Genomic DNA, 14,178 nt, shown 5'->3' with positions numbered 1-14,178 from the left:
TTAATGTTGCTGGTTCATAATATCCCCCGTGATGTATCTCATTAGTTCAGGAAAGTTTTTCTTCTATTTTGTCTTTCAATAATTTTTCTACTCTGAGAATTTTTAACTCTTTCACTATATTTTGGGAAAGTTCAAAACTATACGCGTTACGTTGTCAATTTGATAAAGCCAGTGCCAATTCTACTTTTTCCTATGTCTAATGCCATTTAAATGATATTATATAGTTATTAATTTTTTCAGTTCTTTCATTTGATCTGACAGGTCCCCTAAATTTTCAATCAACCATCTCAATTTTCTTTTTTTTTTTTCATTGATAAAATTGACATTTTCTCGAATTTATTTAAGATTTCAAGACGGCAGAATTCTAAAATTTATGTCGTCCATAAATAGCTTGCTCTGGAGTGAATAAAGAGATGGACCATACTTGGTGTTGTGGAAATATGAATGATGGATTTTTAGCTTAGGTCTAAGATAATGATGAAATCTGGAATAGCAGAGGTAAGAGCATGGTGGAGATAAAAATTTTAAATTTACTGAGTTTTGGTTACATGTGGAAAATCCAAATAGAGCTGCCTTACAGAGAAATGGGTATCCAGATCTGGATTTCCAGAGATACGTCTTGGAAAGCTAAGTCTTGTCCGTAGATAAGTGTTTCAAAGATTACTGTACACTTGATAATAGAAGCAAAGGAAATCAACCAAAGAGAAGGTACATGAGACAGGGGCAGAAAGTGTGACATTGGAGAGCAGCCACTGATTTCAGTGATGAGATGAAGGATGAAGAATGTCCACTGGACTATGAAAAGAGGTGACTAAGGAAACAGAGGAGGAGAAATTCAGGAGAGAAGACCTAAAAGAGGACTGACCAGTGACAAATGCTGCAGAGGCCAAGTAGTATGAGAACTGGGAGGAAAAGACAGGATTTATAAAATAAGTTGTGGAAGAGTAGGTTTTGATGAAACATTATAAGTACAGGAGAGGTAGAAAAATAGCAATGTGTTTAGTCTGCACCTTCAATGAGTTTTTTTAATGTACAAAAGAAGAGAGATAAAAATGGGAGAGATCAGGCATGAATTGCATTAAAAGTTGGGAGCCAGTTGAAGTGAAGAAGCTGGAAATACAGATAGCATGCTAATAATTAATGGAGGGAAGTTCAAGGGATGTGAAAAAGAATGGGGATAAAGCACAGATGGAGGTAGGTGTTATTCTTGGATTGAAGAAACTTCTGAGATTAGATAGAAGGGAGCATACATGTGTGGACTCAGTAGATTCACAGGAGAGCAGAGGTAGCAAGTTAGAAACATCTGTGTGAGAGTGTGTCAGAGGATTTAAAGAACATTATGGGAAGGATGTATTAATTCCAGTGAGGATGCTGGCATTAGAGAATGTCAAAGTAATTTGAGTGTCCATATCATACTGACAATAATAAATTCATAATAAAACTAACCAATCTATATGGTTAATTTTTTTTTTTTTCTAGAAGCATTTAGTGTCTTGGGTACATTGGCATAGTATTTGCAGGGAATATATGCCAGAGAAGAGATAAGAAAGCTGGGTCAATACAAAAGAGGGTTTGAAGTCTACCCTAATCAGGACCTAGGATGGTTAGGTTTACCAGATAACTGCCATATCTCTGGGGCCTCTAGTGAAAGTGCAGCCATGAGTCACCATGTTTTGAGTTACGTCAACACTATCATCCAGACACCATTGGGTCAGGAATAGGAACTCAAAGGCAACCAACAAAGGATGGGGCTATGAGATGTGCCTGGTATGAAAGGTCTGCCCAAGGGTGATGTTTTTGTGTGTTACAACACTACTAATCCACTTTCTCTGTGATACGTACATGATATAGTAGGGATGTGCATTATAAAACAATACCTGAACTAAGGCGTAACATCATAAGATAAAAATGTAACAGAAAGAACATTGGTGGATTGGAAGCATAAAGAAAATAAATGTAAGAAAAAGGGCAAGTTAAATTTTACCTAGCATAGCTTAATTCTAATTTTTTTTTTAATGGCAGTTCTTTTTTTTTTTTAAGAGCAGTTTTATATTTACATAAAAAACACAAAGATAGTACAGAGAGTTCTCATATACTCCATACCCAGTTTCTCATATTATTATCATCTTATTTAGTATGGTACATTTGCTATAATTAATGGATCAATATAGATATATTATTATTAACTAAAGTCCTTAATTTACTCAGATTTCCTTGGTATTTACCTAATTTTTTTTTAGCATCTTTATTGGAGTATAATTGCTTTACAATGGTGTGTTAGTTTCTGCTTTATAACAAAGTGAATCAGTTATACATATACATATATCCCCATATCTCTTCCCTCTTGCATCTCCCTCCCTCCCACCCTCCCTATCCCACCCCTCTAGGTGGTCACAAAGCACCGAGCTGATCTCCCTGTGCTATGCAGCTGATTCCCACTAGCTATCTATTTTACGTTTCGTAGTGTATATATGTCTATGCCACTCTCTCACTTTGTCACAGCTTGCCCTCCCCCCTCCCCATATCCTCAAGTCCATTTTCTAGTAGGTCTGCGTCTTTATTCCCGTCTTGCCCCTAGGTTCTTCATGACCATTTCTTTTTGTTTCTGTTTTTTAGATTCTGTACATATGTGTTAGCATACGGTATTTGTTTTTCTCTTTCTGACTTACTTCACTCTGTATGACAGACTCTAGGTCCATCCACCTCACTACAAATAACTCAATTTTGTTTCTTTTTATGGCTGAGTAATATTCCATTATATATATGTGCCACATCTTCTTTATCCATTCATCTGTCGATGGACACTTAGGTTGCTTCCATGTCCTGGCTATTGTAAATAGAGCTGCAATGAACATTGTGGTACATGACTTTTTGAATTACGGCTTTCTCAGGGTATATGCCCAGTAGTGGGTCGTATGGTAGTTCTATTTTTAGTTTCTTAAGGAACCTCCATGCTGTTCTCCATAGTTGCTGTATCAATTTATATTCCCACCAGCAGTGCAAGAGTGTTCCCTTTTCTCCACACCCTCCCCAGCATTTATTGTTTGTAGATTTTTTGATGATGGCCATTCTGACCAGTGTGAGATGATATCTCATTGTAGTTTTGATTTGCATTTCTCTAATGATTAATGATGTTGAGTATTCTTTCATGTGTTAGTTGGCAATCTGTATATCTTCTTTGGAGAAATGTCTAGGTCTTCTGCCCATTTTTGGATTGGGTTGTTTCTTTTTTTGATATTGAGCTGCATGAGCTGCTTGTAAATTTTGGAGATTAATCCTTTGTCAGTTGCTTCATTTGCAAATATTTTTTCCCATTCTGAGGGTTGTCTTTTTGTCTTGTTTATGGTTTCCTTTGCTGTGCAAAAGCTTTTAAGTTTCATTAGGTCCCATTTGTTTATTTTCGTTTTAATTTCCATTTCTCTAAGAGGTGGGTCAAAAAGGCTCTTGCTGTGATTTATGTCATACAGTGTTCTGCCTATGTTTACCTCTAAGAGTTTGATAGTGTCTGGCCTTACATTTAGGTCTCTCTCATTCTCTCTTGAACTTAACTCCAGATTATCACTCTCTTTTTTTAAAATTATTTTAATTTATTTTTGGCTGTGTTGGGTCTTTGTTGCTGTGTGCAGGCTTTCTCTAGTTGTGGCAAGCCGGGGCTACTCTTCGCTGCGGTGCATGGGCTTCTCATTGCGGTGGCTTCTCTTGTTGCAGAGCATGGGCTCTGGGTGCATGGGCTTTGGTAACTGTGGCACACGGGCTCAGTATTTGTGACTCACATGCTCAGTAGTTGTGGCACATGGGCTTAGTTGCTCCGCGGCATGTGGGCTCTTCCTGTTCCAGGGCTCAAACCCATGTCCCCTGCATTGGCAGGCGGACTCTTAACCACTGTGCCACCAGGGAAGCCCCCACCAAAGCTACTCTTATTAATATTTTTATGACGCCCCCCCCCCCGCTGCTAAAATCCAGAAGTTCATTCCTAGCCTTTTCTGCCTTGACCTGTCAGCAGTACTTGACTGAGCTAGTTACTCCTCCTCCTTGAAATACATTATTTAATTGACTTCCAGAATAACACATTCTCCTTTTTCTTCCACTTCTTCCCTGGCCATTCCTCAGTTTGTTTCCTTCTCATCTTCCCAGCCTCTAAACAGTGGAGTCTTCCCAGGGCTCAGTTTTCAGGTGTTTCCTATTTATGCTCACTTCCTTGGTTATATCACCTAGTGCCATACTTTTAAATGCCATTTAGACTCTGGAAATTACCAGCTTGTACATTTATCCTGGACTCTTCTCCTGAACCTCTGCTTTAATAGTTTGGATGATGAATAGATGTGTGAAGCTCAACATGTCCAAAACCAGACTCCTAATATCTTACTCTTCCACCTGTCCTTTTGGAAGGGTATAGCTAATTCATACAAACTCAACTCTTCCAGTTGATTTCACCAGAAAACTTTGATGTTATCCTTGATAGGCAGTCTGTGCAAATCCTGTTGGCTGTATCTTCCAGATGACTTCTGAATCTGATCACTTTTTGCCTCCACTGCTATCACTCAGAATCAAGCCAGCGTTCTTTCCATACTTTGTTGTAATAGTTTCTTAACTGATTTCCTTGCCTTTGCCCTTGGGCCCACTATAGACTGTTCTCGACACAGTAGCCGAGGAGATCTTACTTACAAAAAAATAAAAAGAGCTTATTTTTCCTCTGTTTAGAATAGAAGGCTAAATCCTTAAAATTTACCTTATTTACTTTATTTCCTACTATTCTGTCTAGCCCTGTTGGCTTCCTTGCTATTTCTAACTATCAGGCATGCACCCTACCCCATCCACAGGATCTTTGTGTTTATTTTTCTCTCTTTCTGGAACGTTCTTCTCACAAATGTCCCCCTGACTTAGGTCTTATGGTCTTCACTAGGGTCTTCAGGCCTTTACTCCCTAGGTCTTTACTAGGACAGTCTTCTCTGTGAGGTCCCAATTGACTACTGTATTTCGAATTACAGCTCCTGCCCTACATACCCCTGCCACTCCACCCAGCAGCACTTCTTATCGCCTTTATTTTCTTCCCATGGTATTTACCATCCTTCCATATACTGTATATTTTACCTATTTATTTTGAGCGGGCAGGTGTGTGTGTGTGTGTGTTTTAACATCTTTATTGGAGTATAATTGCTTTACAATGGTGTATTAGTTTCTGCTTTATAACAAAGTGAATCAGCTATACGTATACATATATCCCCATATTTCCTCCCTCTTGCATCTCCCTCCCACCCTCCCTATCCCATCCCTCTATGTGGTCACAAAGCACTGAGCTGATCTCCCTGTGCTATGCGGCTGCTTTCCGCTAGCTGTCTGTTTTACATTTGGTAGTATTTATAAGTCCATGCCACTCTCTCACTTCGTCCCAGCTTAACCTTCCCCCTCCCTGTGTCCTCAATTGAGTCCATTCTCTACTTCTGCGTCTTTATTCCTGTCCTGCCCCTAGGTTCTTCTGAACCATGTTTTTTTTTTTATTTTTTGGTTTTTTTTTTTTAGATTCTATATATATGTGTTAGCATACGGTATTTGTTTTTCTCTTTCTGACTTACTTCACTCTGTATGACAGACTCCAGGTGTGTGTTTTTAAATCTCTCTCTCCTTACTAGAATGTAAATTTTACTAGAATATAAGTTCTACAAGGGTAGGAATTTATTCATTTATCTACCCTGATTTATTATGAAGCAATGAATGAGTATGAGGACTAGAATTCTGTTTTGTTTGGCCTCATAGATAAACTAGACTATCATTAGTTCATGTGTATTTGTCCTTTGTTTTATATATACATCCCTACCTTTACCCTATTCCTACTCAAAAGCCATTGGAATTGATAAAGTTCTGTAGATTTTGGACATGTGGAATGAATAATCATATGTATTTAATGTCTAGTCATGCAGTGGTAGTAATGACTGCTACATTTTGAAATTTACCTTCAAATATAGCTGTGGCATTATATTTGATTTTTTTACTTTTACAAAGGGTATGTGTGTGTGTGTGTGTGTGTGTATAATGTCACTATATATATCCTGTGTGTGTCTGTGTGTGTGTATATATATATATATATACACACATGTATATATATGTGTGTGTATATATATATATATATATATATATATACACACATATATATATAAAAAATTTTTAAACAGGTCATCAGAACACCTCATGGGAGAGACTTCAATGACTCTTTGGAAAGATGTGATGACTATTTGAGTTCAAGGTCATGTAGCCATCCCCAGCATTCATCCAGGACCTTACTCGTTCATTCAGCACCCTCTACAATGCCGAAGCATTCTCCAAGCCCTGTATTAAATCGTGCTTCTCTCAGGGAAAGGTAATGCTTGGTCTCTATTTCTGTACTAAATTTTTGAATAATCATCATTAGAAAAGAGCAGGCAGGGCTTCCCTGGTGGCGCAGTGGTTGAGAGTCCGCCTGCTGATGCAGGGGACACGGGTTTGTGCCCCGGTCTGGGAAGATCTCACATGCCGCAGAGCGGCTGGGCCCGTGAGCCATGGCCGCTGAGCCTGCGTGTCCGGAGCCTGTGCTCCGCAATGGGAGAGGCCACAACAGTGAGAGGCCCGCGTGCCGCAAAAAAAAAAAAAAAAAAAGGAAAAGAGCAGGCAGTAATTATGTATGTGATGTGATTATTCGTAACGGGATAATCTGATTTTAAGAGACTTACTTTAAATTGTTTTTGTTTAGAACATATTGCATATTATACAATGCTAGATACTCCTTCCCAGCCCAGTTCTCTTAAAGTGAGTTTATTAACTATTAGTGAGTTTATTAATTAGGGTCACTTTAACCCTAATTAAATTTCGTAGTTCCCAAATGAAAAATAGAGTATATGATAGTTTGTTTTTAGTAGATTCATAGAGATTTAATATTATAGTCATGGCTTATGTATAAAAATAGCATAGGTTATATTTTCCTTTTAGTGATAATGATGATACTATATATTATTGGTACATGGCGCCTATTTTCCTCAAATTACCTACCCCCAACTTGCCAAGAGAATCTTAATCATCTGTCTATCTTAACCTTATGTAAAGATTCTAGTTCTCCCTCTAAAAATGCTTTGGCAAACAAATTATAATTTGAATGTGAAAGAAATAATTCTTCTTCATCTGTTTTTGTTGTTGTTGAATCCAAATTGGAAATTCCTTGCCTCCCTCATGGTAACATAGAAAACCAGAGTTGTCATAAATTAAAAAACAAAACCGAAAACCCAACCCTGGGTATTTAAGAAATTTTATAGAAATTTGAAAACCTAAGAGATATGCCGTCAACATGTAGAAATAAAACCTATCTTTACAAATGGTATCAAAAAGCTAAAGTACCACACCAAATTCCTGCAGCGTACTTAGGGCTATCAGGCATAAATAAGAAAGTTTAAATTAGCTGTAGAGAGTCTATCAAAAGTTCATCTCAAAACTGATGATTCAAACAAGAGTATATCAGTTTGGAAACTGTATTAAAACATCTCTGTCTTGAACAGATAGATTTATCTATTTCCTCATTAGCCCTGTAAGCATTTGAAATGGGTATATGAAGGTATGCTAGAGACCCTCATCCTGAGATAGGGAATTTTGATGAATGTTGCTTCAAGGGTATTAGAATTATGCCTATGGAGATCAAGTTCAGACAGATAGGTAGGTAGGTAGGTAGGTAGGTAGATACATAGCTAGATACATAGATGGATAGATACATAGATAGATACATAGATAGATAGATACAACTATATATTTACATAGGGAGATATATGTCTGTGTATCTATAGCCTTTAAAAGTTCAGGAGAAGCTCTTGAAGAGAGGTTTTTCTACTGAAGTCTGGTAACTTGCATCTCAGTTTTCAGGGACTTTCTTTGATTTCCATGTCTGCTCAGATGTTCAGATATTCAGTTGGTGCTACACTCTTTTTCCCTACTTTTAGAATTAAGCACTTGTGGTTTTCTTTTTTTTCTTTTTTATTTTTTGTGGTATGCGGGCCTCTCACTGTTGTGGCCTCTCCCGTTGTGGAGCACAAGCTCCGGACACACAGGCTCAGCGGCCATGGCTCACGGGCCCAGCCGCTCCGCAGCATGTGGGATCCTCCCGGACCGGGGTACGAACCCATGTCCCCTGCATCGGCAGGCAGACTCTCAACCACTGCGCCACCAGGGAAGCCCTTGTGGTTTTCTTGATTAGGTTCTTTGCCATATCTGTAGGTTTTCAAGAATTTTTTTTACCTGTATCTCCTTGGATATGTTTTTATAAATATTGATTTAGTTTTCTACCTTTTTGCATATTTTGCAGAACTCTCCAGTTGTCTACTACTATAGTAAAATACCAATTTTAGTCTTGTGTTATTTTATCCTTGTATAAATTGTCCCAGCTTTGAAGCCAGGTTGATAAATTCTTCACTGAGGCTATTTTCAAAAATTCTTTATTGAGGGTAGCTAAAGTCAACTGTCCCTTTTTCATATTTCAATGCAGGGGATGGTTTAGAGTAGGTAACGGCATTTACACATTTATTTTGATGTTGGATAGTAGATATAGATAAATAAGTTCTTTGCCAGAAGGATATCAGTGATTCAAATATTAAACATTACATATTTTACTTACGACTTGAGGAAATTTGAGGTACTTTTAAAATAAAAGAATATAATGGCAATTTAGTTTGAATACATCTAAATAAGTTAATAAAATTTTATTGGGGTACTTTCCAGGGTAAATAAACTTTTTTACTTTCACTAACGTAGAACACCTCTGCTTTGAGTGTATTTTCTAAAAAAGATCTAGATCTAGTCTATAAAAGAAAGTAAAATATGTCAAACAATATGTCTTTAAGACATTACTAGGAACAAAAACATTTTGTTCTTTTTAGCACACTCAGTACCACATCTTTAAATATAAGACATTCTCTGATCTGGCTTTTAGGTCACTGAGAAATATACTATGTTTATACAATCCATTGGAATCAATAAACAATTTAAACTGATGTAAATGTAGATTTTATGTCCCAGGCAAACTTGGGAATATGACAGAACATACAGCTCTGGTTTATCTAGGTAAATCTTCATTAAAATTAAATAAGTTTTCCTCTAAGCTTGCTGTAAAAAGCTGACTCCTTAATCATGTATATGAATAAACAGACTTTTGAAAACTTTACCAGTGACTCTAAGCAAATGAATTTATTTATAGTGAAAGTCCTTCTTGCTTTAACCCTATTTAAAGAATACCTCCAATAGGGTTAGCACACCATACAAGGGTTTCAATTTTGATTATAAGTGTTACATTTCAGAAGCAGTTTTCTCCTTAAAGTATAAATATTAATATTATGACTTATAATTTATATTAGCTTGTAGAGTTATTACTAAAATCAGTCTAAGAAATAATAGAAAATCTAACTTAAAAGGAGCTGATATTCTTTTTGATCATGCTAAAGGTTTTGCTTTTTGTAAATGGAGTTAGATTGCTAGGTAATTATTTCTTATACCACAGCACAGACTAGTGGATCCTCTCATAGTATCATTGAAGAGATCCTCTTGGAGCTGGATATTTGGGTCTCTGATTTTCAAGATGTGTTACATTTGTAGCAAATAGCAAGGTCTGCCGATATATTTCCATAAATGCAGCAACACTTCCTATTACAAATGCAGGAGATTAACATTTATATATAGTTGATCATCCATTACTGATTGCATTCTTTAAAACAGATTATGTAAATCACTTATCCTGCTTAACAGCTTATACTTTGTGTAAACACATAAAATTATAACTTTGTAAGAACAAACTGGGAGCTAGAAAGTTTTAAGCAACCTGTTAACATTTTAGTACTCATTCCTTTATAAAGGAATTATCAAGAATGTGTCATGTAGATGCATTATAATCAGATGGATGTGGAAATTTTCATTATTACTTGTATAAAACAAATAAAGTAGCTTAATTATACAAGTGCCAGTTTTGAGTTTGGGAAGGGCATGAGAAAGAGGAATAGTTGCTTTCCTTCTCCTTTGACATGTTTAATTTCAAGACTGGAAAATAAGAACTAATTTTAAAGGCACTATAGGTGGAGTTATTGCTCTAATATAAAAATTTATATCTTTATTTAAAGATAAACCTCTAAAGAATTATGTATGGAAATTGTTAAAATGGTCAGATATATAGATATGCTCTCCCCAAATCATGTCAAACTTTATTATTAAGACTGTTAATGGAACATATTGTGAGGACTTAATACTACAGTTGAGAATTAGTACCTGATTTTATATCTGCCTCTCGTCCTCGGTCAAAGAAAAAAAATATGTTATTTTAATCTTTTTATGTTATCACATAGAGATAAGAAAAAATAACTTTCTGTGTCTGGCATTTGGAAAGATTTACTTTTCTCTCCCTCTGGCTACAAGTCACCTTTGTTTTTTATGCCTACAGATTCCATTCTGACTGGTGTTCACCTTCAAACTGCGATGAGATCCATGACCGGGTAAAGAATGTCTTGAAGTCACATCAGGCTCATCAGAGACATTTATATGTTAGTTTCTAAATTTTTCTTTTGAAGGCTTTTTATAATTAGGCATGAAAACCACCCAAGATGCTTAAAGCTCGCATAGTTTAATCACTGGGAAGGAATAGAAAAGATACAACCTCCATTTAATGGAAGTCAGTGGTTTTGCTAAAGGCAATGTATCTAACTTCCTGCTTGACCTGAGTCATTATGCAAAATGTTTGACACAGATCATGTGAACTATAAAAAATGTTAGTGATAACTATCTCATAAAGAGTAAGTAGTGACTTTATGATAATTTTTTCACAGCCTTCAAAATATGGGAACCCTTGTTTTGTGACCCAGAATAAAGCAATTCCATTTCCTGCAAACAGATTTGATTAAATGGTAGAACGAGAGATGGGATGAGACATATGTATTTTGGAGAAGTTTCCCAGCTGATTTTTATGTTAATTAAAACTTAAAAGAGGAAAAGAAGAGGTCAGGTTTATCAGGTTTAATATTAGAGAAGATCAGTATAAGAATACTTTCTGACATAAGGCAAATAAACATATATATGAACAACAGCTGGGAAATAATTACAGTATATTATTCTTTTTGTGTTTGATTTCTTGTTTCAGTCATTAATTTAAAAACAATTGTTTATCATGAGTCATTTTGGACACCAAGCTTAGTCCTAGGGATATAACTGGATTATGTGACATTGACATCAGTTTGTACTGTTGAAAGTTTCTGTATGCATATTGATTTTAAATTAAATTTGTTTTCAAAGTGTAATATAGATAGTCCCAGTGACTGTCACTCCCAGGGTTAACATTATCCTAACTTCTAATAGCAAGATTAGTATTGTATATTTTTGATCTTTATACAAATGACATCCAACCATGTCTTTTCCCTTCTTTTCTTAGTTACTTCATTTTGTTTTTTCAATTCAGACATTTTTGCAATACAGACATCTTGTTATATATAGTTCTGCACTCTTGCTGCTGCATGGTATTTCATTGTGTGAAAATACTGCCATTGATTTATGCATTCCTCTATTTATGGACATGTGGATTGTTTCTGGTTTGAGCTATTTTAGAACTGCTATGAACAGCTTATTAATCCTTGGGTAACATTGTATACATTTTATTTGGGTATGTCCCTACCAGTGGAATTGCTCATAGAGTGTGTAAACATTAAGCTTTACTAGATACCGCCAAAGACTTTTCCAAGTGATTTTAACAGTTTACACTCCCACTGCCAGCCTGTGTGAATTCAGTTTGTCCTCGCTACTACTGATAGGTTGTGTGTGTGTGTGTGTGTGTGTGTGTGTATTTTAATTTTGGCATTTTGATAGTGAGAAATAGTTTTATAACATAATGGTTTTAATTCGCTGTTTCTTGATGACTAGTACATATGTTTATTGGCTATTTGGATATCCTCTTTCGTGAGTACTTGTTCAAGTTATTTGCCTATTTTTGTACTGAGTTGTCTCTTTTTTTGTTTTGTTAAAGTTCCATGTTGATTTTTGATATGTCAGATATATGTTTTGCAATTTTCTTTTTCTACTCTGTGCCTTGCCTTTTCATTCTCTTAATGGTATCTTTTGATGAAAAGAAGTTCTTACGTACAGTGAATCAAATTTATCTTTTTTTATTAGCATTTTTATAATTTTTGTCTTATCAACAGAAATAATAAATCCAAAATAGGAATAGAGAAGAGCTTTATTAGAGCCAGAGTGAGGACTATAGCCGAGGACACTTGAATTGTGAAGGAGAAGCACTTGAATTGTGTTCTGCCAGACTACAAAGTGGAGGAGGCTTATATCAGCAAAAACCGCAGAGTTACAGTTAGGTAGATGAGTTCAGTAAGGATTGGTTAGGGTCCGAAATGGCTGTGTAGTCACAGGGGGAGACCTTGAGACCTTAAGGTTGCAGCTGGCTGCAGCTGCAGATGTTGTTTTGAGAACTGCTGGTGGTATCCTTGAGTCTGATACAGTTCAGAAAATTTCAAGGTCTTAGTGATGCAGGAACGTGTCTGAAACCACCTCCACAGTGACCAACTGGCTCCATTTTGGATGCCTGAACCACAGTTTCATATCTTGTCAGAACAAAGAACAAACATCAGAAATGACAGGGGTACAGTCCTTCAAAGTTTCCAAAGAGACTGATTAGCACATACACAGCGAGTCAGCATGACCACAGTGTCTGAGAAGGGAACCGCATCTTCGAAGGAGTACTAGCATTAGTGTCATAGAAAGGGCGCACATTTATCCCTGTCTTCCAAGTGGACATTCTAAACAGTCTGGTAAGTGCAAAGTGCATTTTTGTTGTTTGCTGCTGTTGTTGTTTTTAGTTAAAGCAATTGTACAATGTACATTTGACAGACCATAAGACTTCTGGCTCTAGTTAGCATAAAGTTCAAGCCAAATGATGTACAAGCCAGAATGATTCCCCATACCTCAATATGTGAAAATTTCTTCCATCAGTCTAGTTCAAGATTCTATCATATGTTTTCTTCTAAAGGCTTTTTGTTGGAATTATTATTTTCTGTATAGTGGTAGGTAGGTGTCAAATTTCATGAAAGTTTCAAGTTTTATGATTGTGAATATGTCTGTTTTTCTTTCTAGTTCTGTTAATTTTATTTTATGTATTTTGAAGCCAAATTGTTAGTTGGATACAGATTTCAGACTACGATACAAACCTCTTATGTAGGTTCCCTTTTTGTTTCTAGTAATATTTCTTGTTTCACAGTATGTTTTGTCTACCAGTTGTATAGTTATAGCAGCTTTCTTTTCCCTAGTATATGCATGGTGTATATTTTTCCATCCTTTGCTTTTTATCAATATATTTAAAGTGCGTATCTTGTGAATAGCACATGAGATTTCTTTCCAATAATGAAAATCTAGAATTTTTATGTAGATTGATGCAGATTTCATTTGGATTAGTAACTTTTTAATTATCCATTTCCTTTTTATTAACTCATTATTCATTTTTTTTTACTATTCTGTTATTCATTTCTCTAGAGATTTCAACTTGCATATATAACAAATTATTTCTTTGTTGACCTCCCCAGTAATGTTGGGACCTGAAAACAGTTAACTCTTTTTTTAACCCACCTCTTCTTTTTTTTTTTTTTTTTTTTTTTTGCCGTACGCGAGCCTCTCACTGTTGTGGCCTCTCCCGTTGCGGAGCGCAGGCTCAGCGGCCATGGCTCACGGGCCCAGCCGCTCCACGGCATGTGGGATCTTCCCGGACTGGGGCACGAACCCGTGTCCCCTGCATCGGCAGGTGGACTCTCAACCACTGTGCCACCAGGGAAGCCCCCACCTCTTCTTCTGAACATCTATTATCATGAATTTTGATTCTACATATATAAAACACACAACAAATTAATTTTGTTTGCATAGTAATGTTTATTCATTTTAATCACATATTTACCCTTTCTATTATTCTTCATCCTTTCCTGCAATTCCATATTCCCATTTGGATTTTTGAGTCATTTTCCTCCTGCCCAAAAAACTCCCTTTAGTACTTTCTTTCATGTTATTATCCTGGCTTTGAATTCCAGTTTGTTTGTTTGAAAACATCATGATTTTACTTCTGTATAGGGTGGTTTTACTAGATATAAAGTTATAAATTTCTAGGTTGGTGGTTATTTTCTTTGGCACTTTTTTTTTTTTTTTTTT

At 36.1% G+C, this 14,178-nt stretch overlaps 1 protein-coding gene across 1 annotated transcript in view; it reads left to right on the top strand.

Annotated features, from left to right (window-relative positions):
* The window catches only part of SPATA6 (spermatogenesis associated 6), a 149,253-nt gene that overhangs the window by 87,560 nt on the left and 47,515 nt on the right, over positions 1 to 14,178 (top strand). The window contains exons 10-11 of the mRNA XM_065880015.1: positions 6,171 to 6,355; positions 10,436 to 10,535. Coding sequence (XP_065736087.1) covers positions 6,171 to 6,355; positions 10,436 to 10,535 — 285 coding nt within the window. The remainder of the gene's footprint in view (positions 1 to 6,170; positions 6,356 to 10,435; positions 10,536 to 14,178) is intronic.

Source organism: Phocoena phocoena, chromosome 1 (assembly GCF_963924675.1).
Source record: "Phocoena phocoena chromosome 1, mPhoPho1.1, whole genome shotgun sequence".
Classification (NCBI taxonomy): Eukaryota; Metazoa; Chordata; class Mammalia; order Artiodactyla; family Phocoenidae; genus Phocoena; species Phocoena phocoena.
Note: the sequence above shows the minus strand (reverse complement) of the source record. Positions and strands in the feature narration are given on the sequence as shown.